Source organism: Dromiciops gliroides, chromosome 5 (assembly GCF_019393635.1).
Source record: "Dromiciops gliroides isolate mDroGli1 chromosome 5, mDroGli1.pri, whole genome shotgun sequence".
NCBI classification, from domain to species: domain Eukaryota; kingdom Metazoa; phylum Chordata; class Mammalia; order Microbiotheria; family Microbiotheriidae; genus Dromiciops; species Dromiciops gliroides.
The window spans coordinates 52,555,559-52,576,721 of NC_057865.1; the positions used below are offsets into that span (position 1 = coordinate 52,555,559).

The following is a 21,163-nucleotide window of genomic DNA, read 5'->3' on the forward strand; positions in this document are numbered from 1 at the left end:
CTAAAAGGGAAACCTCTCACCCTCCTCCAGATATACATGCTCATGTCCTCATTAGACACATGAGTATTTCACATATACCATACCTATTGTAGGAGATATATGTGGTGTCATGGAAAGAACATTGGACTGGAAGACTGGAGATAATGGGTTCTAAATACCAAGGTAACATTGGCCAAGTCAGTTAACCTCCCTTGGCCTCAATTTTACAAACTCACAGGGCCAAAAGGGAATTTTAGGAGTTGTTTACTCTAATCCCAGAATTTTATAGATGAGCAAACAGAAGTCCAAAGAGACCTTTCACACTATACTCCATCTCCTGCTTTTTCACAAGCCATATCCAACGCTTGGACTATGTTCCCTCTTTACCTCCATCTTATAGAACCTGTCTCTTCATTCAAGATGCAGCTCAACATGAAACCTTCCTGAGTTCAACCGCTAGCACCCCTCCTCCCTATCTACCTTGTAGTCCACTATTGTGTATGAACTTGTTAATTAAATTCATTCTGTACATACTTATATTTTTCCTGGTGGCATTGGTTGTCTCTCCCTTTAGAATGTAAGGCTCTTGTGAATCGAGATTATTTTATTCATTGCATTTGTATACCCACCACCCATCCCAGTACCTGGCACATAGTTTAATAAATGTTTGTTGATTGACTAAATGACTCAACCAAAGTCACAATATGATTAATGGGCAAAGCTGGCACTGGAACCTAGGTCTCTATCCTAGAATCTTTGATCCAACCTCCTATTCCATTGCTCTTTCAGAAAAAGAAGGGGTTGAATTAGGTGATATCTATGATTCCTTCCAAGTCTTAATTCTCTTATTCTGTCCATTAAGAGCCATAAGCATTGTCTCCATCTAAATGTCAATCTATGTCGGTTTGCCAGGATGTCTCTCGCTATGCAGTACACCGGGCAGTCAGACTTGAGCATGAGAGAGATGCTGTATTTGGCTCTAGGGTGAGGTGGCTACATTCCAGTCCTGAGTCAGCTGAATTTAATACCACAGCTTTTTACAAGCCTTAGTTCTCAGCTCAGTCATGAACTCCCTGCTCTATTAGCCTAGAAATGGTGAAAATGTACCTGTCAGATGTGAGTGAGAAAAGAAATCATACTTAGGACTTTCTTAGTAGTACCCAGCCCAGCACACAACACAACCCTTCCTGCTCACAAGACACAACAACTATGTGAAATTCATTCTTGAGGGACCTATTCTCTTGAATGTGCTTACCCACTCTGCAATGAATTTCCCTTAACAACTAATTATTGGGGGGGGGGGTCAGCACCTGTTCTTTTCTGAAATTCTTTCTGAATGAGGCAAGTATAAAACAGAGAGCAGGATGTAAACTTATAATGTCATCAGTGTTCTCTCAGTTGGCAACAACTTTCTAAAGATCTGGCCTCAACCCCAGCCTTTAAAATAATGTATTAGTGTAGACTGTGCTTGCTTACTGGAGGAAAAGGATGGTGGGTGACCCTAGCAATGGTTAACAGAATTGTTTTTACTATTGTGTAAACTGCTGCTGATGATTAGGGAAGTGTTTCCTTTAAAAGCAAAAACTCTGGAGACTGTAATTTGGGGAGTCTCTGCTGGTGAGTTTGATCCTTGCCCCAAACTTTAGAAAATGTAGCTGACTCCGCCTTGCCATGGTGACACTTGGCCATAGTGACATTGACCATGGTGAGAAGGGTCAATTCTTAGAGAACTTGTATGACCTTAACCAGGGTCATGCTTATTGTTGCTGAACTTGGGACTCTTAGATTAACCCTTTCCCAGAATGGCTGACTCCATTATAAATAGCATGATGCTGTTTTGTTAGAAAATCCACTTGTATATCTACTCAAGCTGTCAGTCATAAATGACAGGTGCCCATTCCCCCCTTTTTAAAAAAAATTTTTATTGAATAGAATTTTATTTTCCAAAATATATGTAAAAACAAATTTTAACATCAATTTAAAAAAAAAATTTGTGTTTCAACTTCTCTTCCTCCTTCATTCCCACCCCCCCCACCCACTGGAACTCAAGCATTTCAAAATAAGTTATACATGAGTACTCATGGAAAACATTCCCACATTAGCTAGGTTGTGAGAGAAAACAGTCAAACTCCCCTCCCCCCCCCAAAAAAAACTTCAGATTGAGGAATTGTCAAAGAGGAAAAATTTTTTTTTAAAAATGTGTTTCCAGGGGCAGCTAGGTGGCGCAGTGGACAGAGCACCGGCCCTGGAACCAGGAGCACCTGAGCTCAAATCCAGCCCCAGACACCCAACACCCACCAGCTGTGTGACCCTGGGCAAGCCACTCAACCCCAATTGCCTCACCAAAAAAAAGGAAAAAAATGTGTTTCCATCTATTTTCAGATACTATCACTTCTTTCTGTATAGATGGGTTGCTATTTTCATAAGTCCTTCAGGGTTATATTGGATCATTACCTTGCTGAAAATAACCACGTTTCCCAGCAGATCATCTTACACTATTGCTGTTATTTTGTATACAGTACATTTCACTCTGCTTCAGTTCATGTAGGTCTTTCCAGGTTTTTCTGATAGTATCCTGTTCATCATAACATAATAAAGTACCTTGAACTTGACAAAGAATTTTCTTTACATTAGCCCAGCAAAATAGGTACCATATGTTTTGCCATTATATTCAATCATCATAACTATTTCCCTCCCTCCTATTCCCTTCCCATGATATTTATTCTATTTTCTATCTTCTTTTAAACTATTCCTCCTCAAAAGTGTTTTACTTCTGACTGTCCCCTCCCCTACTCTGCACTCCCTTTTTTTTTCATCCTTCCTTCCTTATCCTCTTCCCCTCATACTTTCCTGTAGGGTTAAATAGATTACTCCTTCCAACTGCGTGTGAATGTTATTCCCTCCATGAGCCAACTCTGATGAGTTTAAGGTCTTTGAGCTAATTTTGTGTTCCAAATTTTCTTCCTCCCTCTCTCCTCAACCCTCCTCAGAATTCCCCTCTCTTGCCCCATTCCCCCTTACCAATCATAATTGAGAATCTCCTTGGCATATCAGTTTGCGTGTGGGAAGAGGGGCAGAATTTCATGTGGATGCTGAATCTTGATTTCTTCCACTAAGTTACCAAAACAAATCAGGGAAATTAAGCTAAATAAAGCCTAATTCATACACCACTCATTTGGAATTTTGATCATTCCATTTAGTCTGGGTCAAAGTGTGATTTTGTACTATCTGTGAAGAAAAGATTCACAAGAAAATTAACAAGGTAAACAGGGTTTTCAGGCATGCTTAACAAAATTAAATAAATAATCTTTTAAAAGTTCAATACAGTTCCTGACATATATACATGCTTACAGTAGTGTTTAAGAATACCTCAAAGGATCAAGCAACTTTTAAAAAATCAGTTGAAGTCTATAGTCCTTCTAAAGCTTGTTGACTGTATATAAATAAGTGCTACTAATTTTAACTAAATCATAAGTATTCGTTAAAGCAAGCTAAAGGACTTCTGTGGGAATTTTTTATCTGTTAGATTGGCTCTATACTTTTAAGTAATAGAACTGAATTTATTTTAATATTCCTTTCAATAGCCTATTATTCTAAATTTCCTCTTACTTAACCAAGCTCAGTTAGTCTTGGGGGGGGGTGTACTTAAAAAACCGCTAATAACTACTGTTAAAAAACAATTAAAGTGTAGGAGGAATTTTGTGATATTTCAGAAAATATACCTAATAAATAACAATAGAAACCATTTTCATGTTTGTCTGCCCATTCCTATATATGTAACATAAGTTTAAAAAGATGGAATATCATTTCCAAAAAGATAGTTGAGTTACAGCTATTAAATGCCAACAGATCCAGGGAAAAATAAAAAGAGGAGTAACTTCCTTTTTGTTTTAAGTGTTAGCAAATTATCAACTTGACTCTCTTTCTTCTTTGGAACTGACTGATATTTAAATTGAATTGTTTTAACATCATGGAAAAGGAAGCAGCACAGTCTCCAAAATTTAAGAAAAAGGAAAAAGCAAATTTAAAAATATGTCTTCTGGGGGCAGTTAGGTGGTGAAGTGGATAGAGCACCGACCCTGGAGTTGGGAGGACCTGAGTTCAAATCCGGCCTCAGGCACTTGACACTTACTAGCTGTGTGTCCCTGGGCAAGTCACTTAACCCCATTTGCCTCACCAAAAAAAAACAAAACAAAAACAAAAAATATGTCTTCTGTATACTATGTGTGACTACTTCAGAAAACAATACCACAGTGGGCATTACTCCTGAAAGATGAGATTTTTAAATTATTGGATTAAAAGGCTCTTTGCATCCCAACTAGCTATGTGACGAATCATGTAGTCTCTCCACAGCCTCAGTTTTCCTCATCAGCAAAATGGGGGTAATAATAGCACCTACCTCACAGAATGCTGGCAAGGTTCCAGTGATATAATCTTTGTATTATACTCTGTAAACCCTTATATGCCCTAGAGATATCCACTGGTTTTATTATCCCCCTTATTTTTTTCTGTTTTTCAGATATGCCTATTATTATTCAGGATTAGGAGGAGGTGTTCTTATAGCTGCTTACATTCAGGTTTCCTTCTGGACCTTAGCTGCTGGCCGGCAAATTAAAAAAATTAGGCAAAAGTTTTTTCATGCTGTCCTGCAACAGGAAATGGGATGGTTTGATGTCAATGACACCACAGAACTCAACACACGGCTCACTGAGTAAGTATCCTGCTAACTCCTTTATCATGTGTTTGGAAAAATGGCTTTTTCCCCGCTAAGGGACTAGACATAAATTACATGAAAATATGTATTTTTTAAAAAAGCAAAATGAAAGGTCCGATTTTAAGGCTGTACTATACCTGGAGGTCAAACCAGATAATAACCAGACAAAACTTTCTTTTGGGCATCCCAAGCTACTGCCTGTTGTTAATTAATTGGACCAGGTTCAACGTGACTTCTCCTGTGAGGGTCAGGCTGAAGTCTTCAGAGAGCTCAAGAACAGGCACATCGATGTGCCCTCTAGTGGTCTAACTGTGTTTATGTTCAATACATCTGCTTATGCATCTGTTAGTTTTCGCTGTGCCTTTCCACTGAGAACGCCATGACCGTAACCACTCAAGTGTGATTCTTTTTTTAGTGACATCTCCAAAATCAGTGAAGGAATTGGTGACAAGGTTGGAATGTTCTTTCAAGCAGTGGCAACATTTTTTGCAGGATTCATAGTGGGGTTCATAAGAGGATGGAAGCTAACCCTTGTGATAATGGCCATCAGCCCTATCCTGGGACTTTCTGCCGCTGTCTGGGCCAAGGTAAGGTGCCACAGATGGGCCTTCAGGCATCACCTCTCTGACTCATAGGAGGCCCCCTGCACAGGATGGTGGTTTTTTTTCTCTGCAATTCAACTCAGTTCCATAAACATTTATTGAGTGTGTATTGTGTGCAGGGCACTGAAGCAACATGGGATAATGGAAAAGTTGGTTCCAGACTTGGATTCAAGAATGACCTACAACAGGGCAGCTAGGTGGTGCAGTGGATAAAGCACTGGCCCTGGATTCAGGAGGACCTGAGTTCAAATCTGGCCTCAGACACTTGACACATACTAGCTGTGTGACCCTAGGCAAGTCACTTAACCCTCATTGCCCAGCAAAAAATAAAATAAAATAAAAATCTGCAAAGAAGAATGACGTACATTAGTATTTTCCCTCTCATACTTGCTAGCTGTGTGACTCTGGACAAGCTTCCTTGATAGATCTGAACCTGTTTCCACATTTGTAAAATTGGGATGATTATGATGATGGTGACTTAATATTTATATAGTGCCTACTGTGGGCCAGGCACTGTGCTAACTGCTTTATAGTTATTATCCCATTTGATTCTTACAATAACCCTTCGAGGTAGGTGCTATTATTGCAATCCTCATTTTACAGTTGAGGAAACTGAGACAAGCAGAGGTTAAGTGACTTGCCCCAGAATCACATAGCTAGTAATCATCTGACACCAGATTTGAACCCAGACCTTCTTGACTCCTAGGCCCTGTGCTCTTTGTGCTTCCCCATCTAGTTTCCCCTAGGATAAAGCCTAGATCACAAGAATGTTTTAAGGAACAATAATAAAGAGCCCCCCCCACCTCCCCGACCTTGGGGATATGTGATAGAGGGTACCTGGCCCCTCACTCCATTTCAGAGCAGAGCCTTCTGTCAGCTGTAAGCTTCTCTTAATTCCTCTGATCCAGAATGCTGTGGATATACTGGGCTCCTCAGGCCTCTCCCCTCTGTTGACCTCATACAGCTCTCTAAGCTCTGGAAAGTAGTGGAGAGGAGATGGTCTTCTCCTACAGCCCTGCATTGGGTCCACAAGCAGTAAACTCATGACCTCCCAGACAAGCCTGTGTCTAGGATGAGGTTGCCTCCCATTTGCTTTAGGAAAGAAGACATAATCAAGAGAAGACAGCCCCATCCTAGACACAAGCTGGATTAGGGGACCATGTGGGGCCGTGGTGGGAACTGGGGGTTGTGGGGGAGATAGAAGAGGAGGGAAAGGGTAATACCTTCCCCCTCCCTGCCTCCATTCTTCAGGGCAGAGAAAGTTGTATGAGTTTAATAAGAGGGACAGAGATTCTAAGTTTAGTCTATTCTGGAATTTTGGTTCATTTGCCAGTTAAAAGAAGTGGGTCAAAACAAAAACAAAACAAAAAAAGGGGCAGCTAGGTGGCGCAGTGGATAGAGCACCAGCCCTGGAGTCAGGAGTACCTGAGTTCAAATCTGGCCTCAGACACATAACACTTACTAGCTGTGTGACCCTGGGCAAGTCACTTAACCCCAATTGCCTCACTAAAAAAGCAACAAAAACAAAAACAAAACAAAAGAAGTGGGTCTTCCTAGCTGACAGTCAGCAGTCGAAAGCCATGTGCTCCTACTCTAAAGTGAGGAGAAGGGAGAGGAGAGCACCTCCATCAAAAATTGGGGGAGGGGCTACTTATGTAAAGTACTTTGCAAGCCCTATGCTATTCTCAACAGCTTATAGATGCCTTTTTAATGAAACAGTATCTAAATGGTGCTAGATTTACCCAATGTCAAAGTATCACAGGCCGTATCCCATAAAGAGGACAATTTTCTTCCAGATTAGAATTTCTTAAAAGAAACTTTCATCCATTCAATTTAACTTATATTTATGATATTATCACAGTGCCTTGGTAGATGATTAAGAGCAGGACCAAATTCTCCAACTGTGTCAAATGATCCCATTAATTTTTTTTACTATAATTTCCTCTATTTGTGTGAATGTACTTTAAACATAAATCATTACAAGCAGATGTCATCATTTTACTTTGAAGTAAAAATTTTCATCTTACTATCTATAATATGGGCAAATATATCACATCAATTGATGCAGCTTGGTCCTTTGAGGTATTCTTAAATTTCTATCTTTAATAAATTGTTGAATTGATTTTAACTAAACCAATCACGGAAACACATTTTAAAAATTGTTTGGCATAAATGCTCATCATTCATTTTGATACTTGGAAAATCATCCAATAAAATAAAATTTTTAAATCTTATAAAGTTTTTAATTATGGGTTCTTAGCACCTGTGACAGTTTAATAATTCAATTCAACATGTTATTCAGTACTTACTAAGTGCTAGACATTCTGCTGGGTATTAAGAGGGACAAACAAAAAAGAAATCCCTGTCCTCAAATTGCTTGCATTCTATTTGTAGGTAGAGGAAGTGACCAGTATATTCATACAAAAATAAGGGCAATGTTTCTTTGTAGGGTTGGGTTTGGTTTTTGTTTTTATTGGCTCTATGTTGTTGTGTTTTGGGTTTTGGTGTAGGGAACTCCTAGTCAGGAAATCCCTTTCCCAAAGCACATCAGCACCTACTCTGCAATTTGTAGTATTAGAGAGGTTAAATGACCTACCCGTGGGCATAGAGGCAGTATGGTTCACTGGTGGGATTTGAACTTGGGCCTCCTGGATTTCGAGGCCCACTTTTTAGCCAACATACCTCTCAAACACAGCATATATGCTAAGTAAACACTAAGTAATTTTGTTTTTGTGGGGGGGGGGAGCTAACATTAAGGGGGAGGGGCATTTAGAATACTATAACAATGCCATTTTGGCCAGCAATAAATGGATATGGAAGCTGTTTACATTGGTAAACTAACTGCAGACTTTGCAGCCAATTCTTAATACTCCTGGGGCTGACAATTCATCTTGTGAGCTATGCTTCCTATTCTGTCTCTCCTTCTTCCTGATGCCTATTTTCTGGACACTTCCCTGCCAGGGAACTGACCCATAGTAGGTCAGCAATTATTATCATTGTTTTTCATAATAGGGAAAAAAGAGATGAAATCAGTTATTGAGTTTTACTGTCCTGGGAGATGGTAGGGAATGCCAGGGAAATTTTGATAGGAAAAGAAAAAGAAACTTTTGGTGAAAGTAAGATTCTCTGTGAAGATAAATTTTAATAGTTCTTCTGGAAAAGTGAGTAAGCCCCACTTTCTCTGAGCCCTTAGAGCTGAGACCACCTTTTAAAGACAGTTTTGTGTTTGCCCTCTTCAGCTGTATCTAAACACCCTCTGCCAAGGCTATAGCCACAGGGGAACACTTGGTAGCCTGGCCTCATGTGGACCCACATGAAAGCTTCTCTCACTCCCAGTTACTTTTGAGGTGGCAAGATGGGGTTTCATTTTAAGGATTCCAACCTATATCTTCTGATTCCAAGATCTGTTTCCCACTGGCTCTTCAGTAGGTCTAATAGGTAAAGACCTTGTTCCTGTTCAGATTTAAGGGATGGAGGGGGAAGCATGAGGAGGATGCAGTGATGTCTACTAGAATGATACTCCTGTCATTGGTGTACTGGACTGTGAGTCAGCAGAAGTCTACAAAATAACACAAACATTTACTGGCTGGTCTGGTGCTTCTGGATGAGAAACCTTTATCAATCTCTCTTTAATTAACAATTCTGAAAGAAAAAACCACACTGCACTAAATCTTTTTTATTCTTTCTCTTTTCAAAGGCCTAACACATTTCTAACCCACTCCTAGGTTCCTCTCTCCTGATCTGCCCAAGAAGCACTGGGGTAATGATCAGACTAAGAAGTTAATTTCAGTTAATGAAAGTATCTCTTTAGTTTTCCCTAGATTCAAAGAAAACAAATGTGTTTGGGTTTTATTGTCATTCCAGATACTGTCTGCATTTAGTGACAAGGAACTAGCAGCCTATGCTAAGGCTGGTGCAGTGGCAGAAGAGGCTCTGTCTGCCATTAAGACAGTGATAGCCTTCGGGGGACAAAACAAAGAACTTGAAAGGTCAGGATTGTCTTTGCTTACTCTAATGGCATGATTTGGGTAGATTGTCTTTTGTGGGGTGGGGGCAAGCTGGTTATTTACATTTTTTGTGGGGCAATGAGGGTTAAGTTGACTTGCCCAGGGTCACACAACTAGTAAGTATCAAGTGTCTGAGGCTGGATGTAAACTCAGGTCCTCCTGAATCCAGGGCTGGGGCTCTATCCACTGCACCACCTAGCTGTCCCCTATTTCCAAGGTTAATCTTTTCTCCACTGATGTATCTGTTTAGTATCCTTGTAGTTCTAATGAATGAATGATAGCATTCTTTCAAATGAAGTAGAAAGCAAGGGAATAAGCATTTATTAAGTGCCTACTATGTGCCTTAGAACAAAGTGCTAAGAACTTTACACATATTATCTTGTTTGACCCTCACAACTGTGGTGGGTCAAGGATTTCATCTTTCATCAGACACACAACAACCCTGGGAGGTAGGTACTATTACTATTCCCCTTTTACAGCGGAGGAAACTGAGGTACATAGAGGTTAAGTGACTTTCCAGAGGTCCTACAGCTAGTAAATGTCTAAGACAATATTTGAACTCAAGTCTTCTTGACCTGGAGCCCAACACTCCACTATCCCACATTGGGAAAACACAATCAACCAAAACCTAGACATTCATAACAATGTAGTATAAGGGAAAGCATACTGGATTCGAAGTCAGAGGGCCTCAGTTCAAATCCTAGTTCCTCCACTTATTGTGTTATTAACTGTTCCCCTTTGGGTCTCAGCTTCCTTAGCTGAAAAGTAGCAGGTTTAGACTGTATCTCCTCTAAGGTCCCCTCTAGATCCAAGGCTATGAGCCCATGAATTTGTATTTTCACAACATATTAAGCTTTACCACGCACAATTTCCTGACAGCTCCCTAGTGAGTCAGGGAGTCCAAAGAATTATTACATTTTACAGAAAAGAAACAGCTTTCAGATAGCATCAGTGACTTGGCACAGGTGACTAGAATGAGGACTAAAACCCAGGGCTCCTAACTCCAAATGGATCACTCTTGTTCATTTCACCACACTCTCTCTTATCTTAGTTGGGGGCAGGAGAGCAGCAGGATGATTCATGCTGCAAAAAGATTCTTTGCTTTACAGAAAAAATGAATCCAGGGTTCCTTTAAAATAGTCAGCACTGCCTAATGTATTTAAAATATAAATCAGTTTTTAAAAATTCAAGTTGCAGAAGAGTTGGTCTTTTCATCCTGTCTCATCTGTGAGTCATTGAAAACTCCATGGGGATTTCCCAGGGGCAGTACAAAGATCCCTGATTAGCCCTCACTTCCCTTTCTAGCAGTCCCCTAAAAAGTGTTCAGAAAAGCATCAGAACTGGCCATCCATATAGGCTGCAGATTGTTTCTGAAATTCTCTCCCCACATCTGGCAGACCCCTCAATTTAAATTGAGCATCTCCTCAGGGAAATGCAAAGGCAGGGCATTCTTTTGTAACTTCTCTGTGTACCAGGGAACCTTCCAGAGGCAAGAGGAAATTACAATGAATGTTTGAAGTCCCTTGGCTATTACAGGCTGCCCTAAAGATGTGTATAAGAGATGCAGCCTGCTGTCCATGTAAATCCTTTCCTTTCTTCCTGTTCCTTAAGATCCTTCTCTCTCACATCTTCACTATTCTCTAACCTCTTGGTTTGTTTTTTTTTCCTTTTTTTTCTTTTGCTGCTGCTTTCCTGAGCACAAAATTCTCCCCAGACAACTCTGACTCTCATTTGGACCATCTGAGGTCAGGGTAATCACTGATGCCTCCTTTACTCCTGGTAAGCAAGTAGCCAAAGTGAATGCAGTAATGGAACATCCAACCCTTGGGTTGGGATGCCTACGCAGTCTGTCTGCTGCTATTAGATCTTACTGGAAGTGTTGATAAACACAGCAGCAGATGCAAAAAGATGAATCTTAAATTACTGGACCATTCTTACCCTTGTGAGATCCAGGCTCAGCATCCTAAGCAGAAAAGGCCAGATGAGAGGGATTACATTAACATGTTGCATATGGATAGAAAGCCAGTCTTGGGGGTAGAGAGATTTGGGTTCAAATCCTGCTTCTGATACTTTCTCACATGTGAACTTGGGCATCACTCAACCTTTCCCTGTCCCAGGCAACTTTCTAACATGACATAATGTAGGAGTCGTATTAACATGTTTCCTTTGGAAGAATTATAAGTTAGTCTATTCTGTTCAAATAAATCTTATTTCAATGAAAGGCTAAGAAAGGGATCTTCATAGGAAACAGAATATGGGTGATAATGGGATTTGGGAGCCAGAAGAGACCTTAGAGATCACCTAGCAATAGATTGTAAGCTCTTTGAGGGCAGAGAATGTTTGCTATTTGTATCCCCAGCAGAGTTCATGGCACATAGCAGGGACTTAATTCTCAATAAATGCATGAATAAATCTAGTTCAGCCCCTTTATTTTACAACTGAAGAAACTGAGACCCAGAACGAATCAGTGGTCAAACTAGATCAAGGACACTGGTCCCTTGGCTCTTCCTTCAATCCAAAGCTCTTTCCACTACAATAAAAACTATGTATGTCAAATATTTTAAACCTCAGTGGTCTACATTATAATTTTATCTTGACACCTTAGGTTCAGTTATTATTTACTAATTGTGGAATTAATACATGGTCAGTCCAGATTCATGATAGCAGTATTTGAGTAGCAATCACTTTCTACATCCTGTGATCTTATGTGGGTGTTTTCCCCCTCTTGTCGGCTTTATTCCTTCCAAAGATCAAGATTTTTCAAAATTTAACTCTGGTCACAGGAAATAGAAAACTTCCCTCCCCGTCTCCCAAAATGAGGAATACAATACACCCCCACTTGCTGATCCAATGATTGTAAGTTTAAAAAAAAAGCTTAGGAGGGGGAGCTCTCCTCAATTCCCACCAGGATTTCAAATGTATTCTTATGATTATCTTGTCTGGCACAGAGACAATACAGTAATATTGAAAAGGCTTTGATGTGGTGCTATTAGTGTGGAGTGAAGATTCCTTCTTGCTGCAGGAAGAAATTGGGCTGTTATGTCTTTAACCCTTTGGGGTTGCAAAATAGCATTAGGATTTCAGGGCCTGGTTTGGCATTATCTCAGCTGTCTTTACCTCATCCCTACATTATGATGAACTCATCCCCTGAAAACAGCAGACTGAATATAGGAATAAAGAAGATGAGCCCATTTGTCAGAAGATAGATTCTGGACTTGCCCCAGGATTAGTGTTCTGCCCTGGTATGGGTCAAGAGAGATGGGTCTGGACTAGGACAGAGCATCTGTTCTGATCCTGGGTCATTCCAGGATGAACAGCAGTACAAAATTATTCTGGTATTGCTGTGGTGATTTGTATCTTCCAACCCTCTGAATTCTTAGATCTGACAATGATTAAGAATGCAGTCTCATTTTTATTCTAATTTTTCCCCTCTCCAATTTCTGTTAGGTATCAGAGACATTTAGAAAATGCAAAAAAGATTGGAATAAAGAAAGCTATTTCAGCAAACATTTCTATGGGCATTGCCTTCCTATTGATATATGCATCCTATGCACTGGCTTTCTGGTATGGATCAACTCTAGTCATATCCAAGGAATATACTATTGGAAATGCACTTACAGTAAGTATTTGTGTAATATCCATGAAAAATCCGGGAATATTAATTATTCATTCCTCTACCCTCCCATAATCCTTTTGCTTCTTCCTCCTTGCCCCCCTGATCCTTTGACATTAAGGTTTAGTTTCTACCATTATGTAGATCATTATTTTTCTTTCTCATCTTTGGCAACCAATAGCTCCCATAGCCCCAGCTAGCCATATTGCAGTTGTTTGCCACTAGACCTAATGGGGACATTGGCAAAGGAATGTGAGTGCTTTTAGTAGAGAAGTGCATGTTCCAAACACTATCAAATGTGGTCACTAGGTCAGATAGTTTTGCTTAACTCTATTTTACAATTGCTACAAAGGAAGCCTCATTGGGTGGGGTGTAGGGAAGCAAATTTGGAAATGCCTGTGCTATAAAACAAAAGGCATCAAGTAGGCTTATTATTAATTAAAAAAGAAAGAGTGACTGGATCAGAGCAAGTCATTACTCTTTTAGTACCTAACATGATGCCTTGCAAAGAGTAGATGCTCAATAAATATTTAAGGAATGAATGCATAACATGGAATTCCAAGCACCATACTGAGGGTAGATTAGAAGCATCACTGTCTAGGGTCCACCAAGATCTACACCTCCAATTAGACAGAAGATCTGATCCAAATTTTGATGGGGCAGGCAGACGGGGGCAACACTAAGTGTTAATGGACAGAGGGCTGGTAGCGAGCTATACATAATAAATCTTTACTGTTTTGTGTATAGTCCTTTTTCAGTTCTGCTTTGTATTTGGAGAGGCCCTGTTGTTTTTTAGTGAGGCAATTGGGGTTAAGTGACTTGCCCAGGGTCACACAGCTAGTAAGTGTTAAGTGTCTGAGGCCAGATTTGAACTCAGGTACTCCTGACTCCAGGACTGGTGCTCTATCCACTGTGCCACCTAGCTGCCCCCCGGGAGAGGCCCTATTTATTTGGTGTTTAAGTTTAAAAATTTAAAATGAAATTCTTAGAAAAGGAACAGAGGGCTGGGCTAGTGGTTGATAATATGGGCGCCATTGGAAGTGAAATAATCTGAGAAGATTGGCTAGAGCAAGGTTCCAAATCTAATCCTCAATAGAGTGCTGGGCTTGGGCCAAAGCAGGTAGGAAGATGAAACCTGTTCGGTTAGAGAAGACATCACTGAAAGGAAATGGATAGTGGTACCTGCTGGGGCTGTGGTCAAGCCTAGGAAATCATTTAGGAGGAAGTGAGATAGGAACTGGGATCAGATTGGAAGAATACAATGTGGCAAACCCATGGAAGTTTGCTGCCAAATTCTGCTTTTAAACGTCCCTGTCGCACGCCTGGTCTTTGGGGCTGTGGATCAAGGGAACAGTGCCTAAATCAGCTAGCTAGAGCAGCGTCTTCATTTCTTTCAGCCAGAGAGCTTTCTGGGTCTGACTCAGGAGGTGGTCACATGTTCTCAGGAGAAACATGGGACTCTGCTGGAGAAGAGAGGAAATTAGAATCTCCCAAATCCACCTGTCAGCTTGTCAATTCCCAGTCTAGTACTAGGGGTCCCTAGCTAGGGTCCTGAGGTCGTCTTTATCTATAAATAATATGATCATCATTACTGTTATGTATGCTTCATGGTATTGGGAGAATGTTAAACTTATTTATATACAGTCAAATTTCAGCCATCTAAGACCCTTGAGAAATACATTGTTCTGGTTACTGAGATTTCCGCATACCTGAGATTTCATCCAATGAAGCACCCAAATGTTTATTTGAAATATTTCATATATAATTAAAAAAAAGATCGTCCGCTCTTTTAGTTTCTCGATCAGGGTTAATTAAACATAATGAAACCTTTTCTTAATGACTCAGAGTCCTCATTCTAAACAGTAATCATGGAACTGAGCAGTGTGATATAAATGAATAGAGTATTGAATCAAATTGTTCCAACCCTGGCTTTGATCATAGCTGCCTATGCAACTTTGAACAAATCACTTACCTCTTTGGGCCTTGGTTTCTTTATTCATTCAATGAGGGGGTTGGACAGTTAGCCACTAGAGATCTCTCCCAGGGCCAAATCCTACAAGGACATATACTCCCATTTCTATTTTCCACAGTCAGGTTTTTTGTTTTTTTGTTTTGGTGAGGCAATTGGGGTTAAGTGACTTGCCCAGGGTCACACAGCTAGCAAGTGTTAAGTGTCTGAGGCCAGATTTGAACTCAGGTACTCCTGACTCCAGGGCCGGCGCTCTATCCACTGTGCCATCTAGCTGCCCCTCACAGTCAGGTTGAATAAAATAAGAATCAAGGCTCTTACTACCATATCCTTGACATTCCTGAATGAAATTATTTTTTTTCCTTTGTGGAAAAAAAAGATACAAATTCAAATGAAAAGGTGAAGTGTTAGGTTGTATTTAGACAATGGCGCAAAGTTACATCCAAGGAATCCTGTGTCTGGGGTGGGAGTATTTTAATGTATCTGGTCTCGGTTCTAACCTTAGCAAGATATTTCTTTCAAAATGTGCTTTTTTGTGAGAGAATTTTGTAGACCGAACCTGGCCCATGCCCAGTCAAATTCCTATATGTCTTATCCATAACATCTCCTATAGTTCTACAGAGGAAAAAATATTTGGGAACAATTAACAAAGTCATAAGATCCTAGGTGTAGAACAGATGTCATCAGCCATTTAGTCCAGCCACCTCGTTCTACAGATGAGGTACAGGGAGGTAAGGATTGTCAGAGGAGACTTACTCTCTCTAGACTCACCCTGAGAATCATGGGAGTAGAATGAAAATATGACCTTACATTAGTCTATGAGAGCAGCAACAGAAAGTTATGTTTAAGGTTTGTTTGTTGAGCTATAAATAAAATAAAACAAATTTATATGCATCAGTCTAGAGGAAAATGAAACATGACTTAGGTTATAAAGTACTAACTTTGATAAGTGCTGGGTAACTTCTCCCTTCCCCCTAAGCCCCAACATTTTTTTTTCAGAATAACCCAGCTAGGTAGTGTTTACCAGATGGCATTATGGCCCTAGAATTAACTGTCCCCCTTTTTCTCTTCCTATCTTCTCCATAGGTCTTTTTTTCAATATTGATAGGAGCTTTCAGTGTTGGACAGGCTGCACCGTGCATTGATTCATTTGCTAATGCGAGAGGAGCAGCTTATGCAATCTTTGATATTATTGATAACGTGAGTCTTTTTTTAAAAAATATAAAAAATTCTTTAAGGGTTGACAAGTTAAATCTAGTGTAAGGGTGTATGTGTAAAATGGATTGACTCAGCTCCTCTCAGTTATGGGTGAAGGGGATGACATTTTTATTTATTTGGATATTTGTAATTAGGAGACAACTTTAATATCATACTGACACTCCTGTTTTGATGAACATATTTAGACTAACCTTTGATGATCAGTGGGTGCAGCAGGGACAATTATTCATTGTGACAGTTTGTGTTTTCTTCAAGTTTGGTATTTTAAGGAGGCAAATGGTGGCAAAGGAGATAGAGTTTTGTTTTGTTTTGTTTTTGCGGGGCAAGGAGGGTTAAGTGACTTTCCCAGGGTCACACAGCTAGTTAGTGTCAAGTGTCTGAGGCCAGATTTGAACTCAGGTCCTCCTGAATCCAGGGCCAGTGCTCTATCCACTGTGCCAGCTAGCTGCCCCCAAAGGAGATAGAGTAAAGACCTGAAAGCAAGAAATTCTGAGTTTGAATTTGGCCTCAGATACTTACTAGCTGTGTGACCCTGGGCAAATCACTTATCCTCTGTTTACCTCAGTTTCCCCAAATGTAAAATGAGGGTGATAATAGCACTGGCCTTGGATTCAGAGGACTTGGCTTTAAATCCTGACTGTCATTTACTACCTATGTGATCTCTTCCCCTCCATGGGCTTCAATTCCCTCTATAAAAGGAGAGAATTGGAATAGATGGCCTCAAAGGTCTCATCTAGTCCACAATATACAATTTTATAACTTATATAGTACTTTACACTTCATATTTCCTTGTAGCAGCCCTGTGAGGTAGGTATTATTCACAATTTATAGATAAGGCAATAGAGCTTCATAAAGGAAAACTAACTTGGGCAAGGCCACCCAGTGAGTAAATGGCAGGTCTTGAACTCAGTGTCCAACTCCAAATCTAGGGTGCTTTCCATAGTACTGTGTCGCCTCTGTAGCATGGGTATATTTAGTCCATTCCCCCCAAATTATCTGTGGATAGACCTACAACTAGAAGTAAAATAGAGGCTAGAGCCAGACAAATGTACTTCCTGTGTTAAGAAACACTCTTTTATATGTCAAATCAAGTCTAATAAGCATTTATTAAACTCCTAATAGAAGTCAAGCATGGTGCTAAGCACTCTGGATAACAACAACAACAACAAAAAGCAAAACCAGTTCTTGCTCTCAAGGAGAAAACACCTTAATGGGGAAGATAAACACATGAGTATGTTCAAACAAGATATTTGCAAGATCACCTGGATATAATCTCAGAGAAAAGACTAATATTAATTAAGGAGATTGAGAAATACTTTTTTTGCAGAAGATGAGATTTTAACTGAAACTTGAAGGAAATAAAGAGGTGGAGATTAGGAAAGAGGGAATCCCAGTCAGGGGAGAGGGGAAGCACAAAACAGAGACTTGAGGGATGGAATGTCTGATGTGAGAGGCAGTAAGGAGGCCAGAGTCACAGAACCTACTGGATCCCAGAGTATATGAAGGGCAATAAAGTATAAGAAGACTGGCAAGGGAGGCCAAAGCCAAGATGGCAGAGTACAGGGCAGGACATAGCTGAACTCTCTCAATGTTCCCCTCCAAACAACTTTTAAATAATGCCTCAAATCAAATTTTGGAGTGGTAGAACCAACCAAAAGTCAGTGAGACATTTTTAAACCTTAAACAACTTAAGAGGCCACCAAGAGAGGTTTTGGATGTGGTGATGGGGGTCAGTGGGCATTGGAGGTGGCTGCCACAGCAGCAGCAATAGCATCTTCAGGAGTTCTCAGTCCAGAGATGGTAAGGGGGTTGGACAACTGGTCAAAAAGGGATTATAGGTAACCCTTTCCTGGTACTGTCACTTTGCTGGTGCTGATTGCCAACTCATTTGCCCATAAGTAGTTCTGGATTGTAGTTCTTCTTATGGAAAGGAGCATTTGTAATTGGTCACAAGAGAGCAGAGGACCTAGTCACAGTCCCAGGGACAACAGGACTTGTAGCACTTGGGGCTACAGGAGAACAGGGCTTCTCCCTGGGTAAACATTAGAGCAAAGACCAAGAGAACAGTGACCACACCTCTACCCAGATCATACCACCTTGGAAGCACTGAAAACTGCAGACTCCCAGAATTGGCTCTGAAAACAGCAACATGAAAAAGCCTGAAGTTTGGGGCAGTGCTTCCCCATCGCCAACTGAGCAGAGCACAACTTTAACATAAATTTCAAATTCAAGAAATAGACTGGAAAAATTAAGAAACAATTTTTAAAAAGAACTTGACCTTGAAAAGATAGTACAGCAGCAGAGAAGACCAAGGCAAAACTCAGAAGAAGACAATAATGTGAAAACAACTACAAGCAAAGTCTCAAAGAAAAATGCTAATTGGATCCAAGCCTAACAATAATTTCTGAAAGAGTTAAAGAAAGAGGTAAGAGTGGTTGAGTTACAATTGGGAAAAGAAATGAGAGTGATGTAAGAAAAATGTGAAAAGAGAATTAATAGCTTGATCAAAGAGGCACAAATACTGAAGAAAATAACACTTAAAAAATACCAAAAGAAACTGAAAAACTGATTAAAATAACTACTTAAAAAGCAGAATTGGCCAAATCAAAAAAGAGATACAAAAGCTCACTAAAGAAAATAATTTCTTAAAAATTAGAATTTGGCAAGTTGAAGGTAGCAATTCCATGAGACTTTAAAAAACAATAAAATAAAGTAAAAAAATGAAGAAATAGAAGAAAATGTGAAATATTTTATTGGTAAAAACAACTGACCTGGAAAATAGATTGAAGAGAGATAATTTAAGAATTATTGGACTACCTGAAAACCATGATCATTAAAAGATTGTAGGCATCATATTTCAAGAAACTGTCCTGGGAGCAGCTAGGTGTTGCAGTGGATAAAGCACCAGATTCAGTAGGACCTGAATTCAAATCTGACCTCAGACACTTGACATTTACTAGCTGTGTGACCCTGGGCAAATCACTTAACCCTCATTGCCCTGGAAAAAACTGTCCTGCTATCATAGATCTAGCTGGTAAAATAGACATTGAAAGAATCCACTTATCACCTCCTGAAAGACATCCCAAAATGAAAACTCCCAGGAATAATATAGCCAAATTCCAGAGCTCCCAGGCCAAGTAGAAAATATTGCAAGCAGTCAGAAAGAAACAAATCAAATATTATGGAGCTACAGTCAGAATCTCACAATATTTAGCAGTTTCCATGTTAAAGGATTGGACATCTTGGCATATGCTATTCTGGAAGGCAAAAGAGCTAGGATTACAACCAAAATAACCCACCGAGCAAAACTTAGTATAATCTTTCAGGGGAAATGGATATTTAATGAAACAGAGAACTTTTGAGCATTCCTGATAAAAAGACCAAAGCTGAATAGAATATCTGATATTCAAGCACAAGACTCAAGAGAAGTATAAAAAAGTAAACATGAAAGAGTAATCACAAAATATTCAATAAGGTTAAATTGTTTAGATTCCTATGTGGGAAAATGATACATGTAAGTCCTAAGAACTTTATCATTATTAGGGCAGTTAGAAGGAATCTATATAAATGGAAGAGATAAGCATGAGTCAATTATGTGGGGATAATATTTAAAAAGTGAAGGGGTGAGAAAGAGGGATGCGCTGGGAGAAAGGGGAAGGGAGAGGTAGAATAGGGAAAAACTCCTTACCTAAAAGAAGCTCACAAGGAAGAAATTTTATACTGGAGGGGAAAATGTGGAAGAGTGGCAGGCAGTGCTTCACTCTTATCAGCATTGGTTTTGAGAGGGAAGAATGTATATAAGCACTCATTTGGGTATAAAAATATCTCTCATCCAATAGGGAAATAGGAGGGGAAGGGGATAAGGGATATGAGGGAAGGAGAAGAGGATAAAAGGAAGGGTTGATTAATGGAGACTGCAGTCAGAAGCAAAACAGACTTTTGAGTAGAGCTGGGATGAGAGAGAGAGAGAGAGAGAGAGAGTAAAAAGAAAAAATAGGATGGAGGGAAATACACACTTAATCATCATAATTGTGAATGTGAATGGCATGAGCTCACCCATAAAATGGAAATGGGTAGCAGAATGGATTAGAAACCAAAATCCAAAAACATGTGGTTTACAAGAGATACACAAAACCGAGCTAAAATAAAGGGCTTGAATATAATCTATTATGCTTTAGCTGAAGTAAAGGAAGGCAGGGGTAGCAATCATGATTTTAGACCAAGCAAAAGTAAAAATAGACCTAGTTAAAAAAGATAATCAGGGAAACTACATTTTGCTTAAGGGTACCATAGATAATGAAGTAATATCAAAAAATTTTATAGCAAGTTTCTCTGATAAAGGACTCATTTTTCAAATATATAGGGAACTGAGTCAAATTTCACTAATTGATAGTCAAAGGATATAAACAGTCAATGTTCAAAAGAAAAAAAATCAAAGCTATCTATAGTTACATGGAAAAAATCTTCTAAATCACTATTGATTAGGAAAAGACAGATTGAAACAACTCTGAGGTACCACCTCATACTCATCAGAAATGGAAAATGCTGGAGGGGCTGAGCAAAAAATAGGTAAACTAACAAACTGTTGGTGGAGTTGTGAACTGGTCCAACCATTCTAGAGAGCAATTCAAAACTATACCCAAAGGACTATAAAACTGTGCATACCCTTTGACCCAGAAATACCACTGCTAGTCTGGACCCCAAAGAGATTTTTTTTTTAAAAAAGGAAAATGACTTTTGTATACAAAAATATTTACAGCAGCTTTTTTGTGGTGGCAAAGAATTGGAAATTGAGATGATACTCATCAATTGGGGAATGATTGAACAAGTTGTGGCTTATGATTGTGATGGAGTATTATTGTACTATAAGAAATGACAAGGTAGGTGGTTTCTAGAAAACATGGCAAGCCCAAAATGAACTGATGCAAAGTGAAGTGAAAAGATTTAGAAGATAACTGTGCATAGTAACAGCAATGTGTAATGATGAGGAACTGTGAAGGACTTGGTTACTCAGATCAATACAATGACCCAAAGCAATTCTAAAGGATTTATGATGGAAAA

At 39.6% G+C, this 21,163-nt stretch overlaps 1 protein-coding gene across 16 annotated transcripts in view; it reads left to right on the top strand.

Annotated features, from left to right (window-relative positions):
- The window catches only part of LOC122727963 (phosphatidylcholine translocator ABCB4), a 114,609-nt gene that overhangs the window by 36,702 nt on the left and 56,744 nt on the right, over positions 1-21,163 (top strand). For 14 of the 16 annotated variants that reach the window (XR_006353220.1, XR_006353221.1, XM_043965908.1 and 11 more), the window contains 5 exons: positions 4,499-4,690; positions 5,109-5,280; positions 9,160-9,284; positions 12,750-12,921; positions 15,971-16,084. Coding sequence is in view for 14 of the 16 variants with exons in the window: in XM_043965908.1 (XP_043821843.1) it covers positions 4,499-4,690; positions 5,109-5,280; positions 9,160-9,284; positions 12,750-12,921; positions 15,971-16,084 (775 nt within the window). In the remaining 2 variants the exon portion in view is untranslated. The other 2 variants (XM_043965912.1, XM_043965919.1) reach the window with 2 other exon arrangements.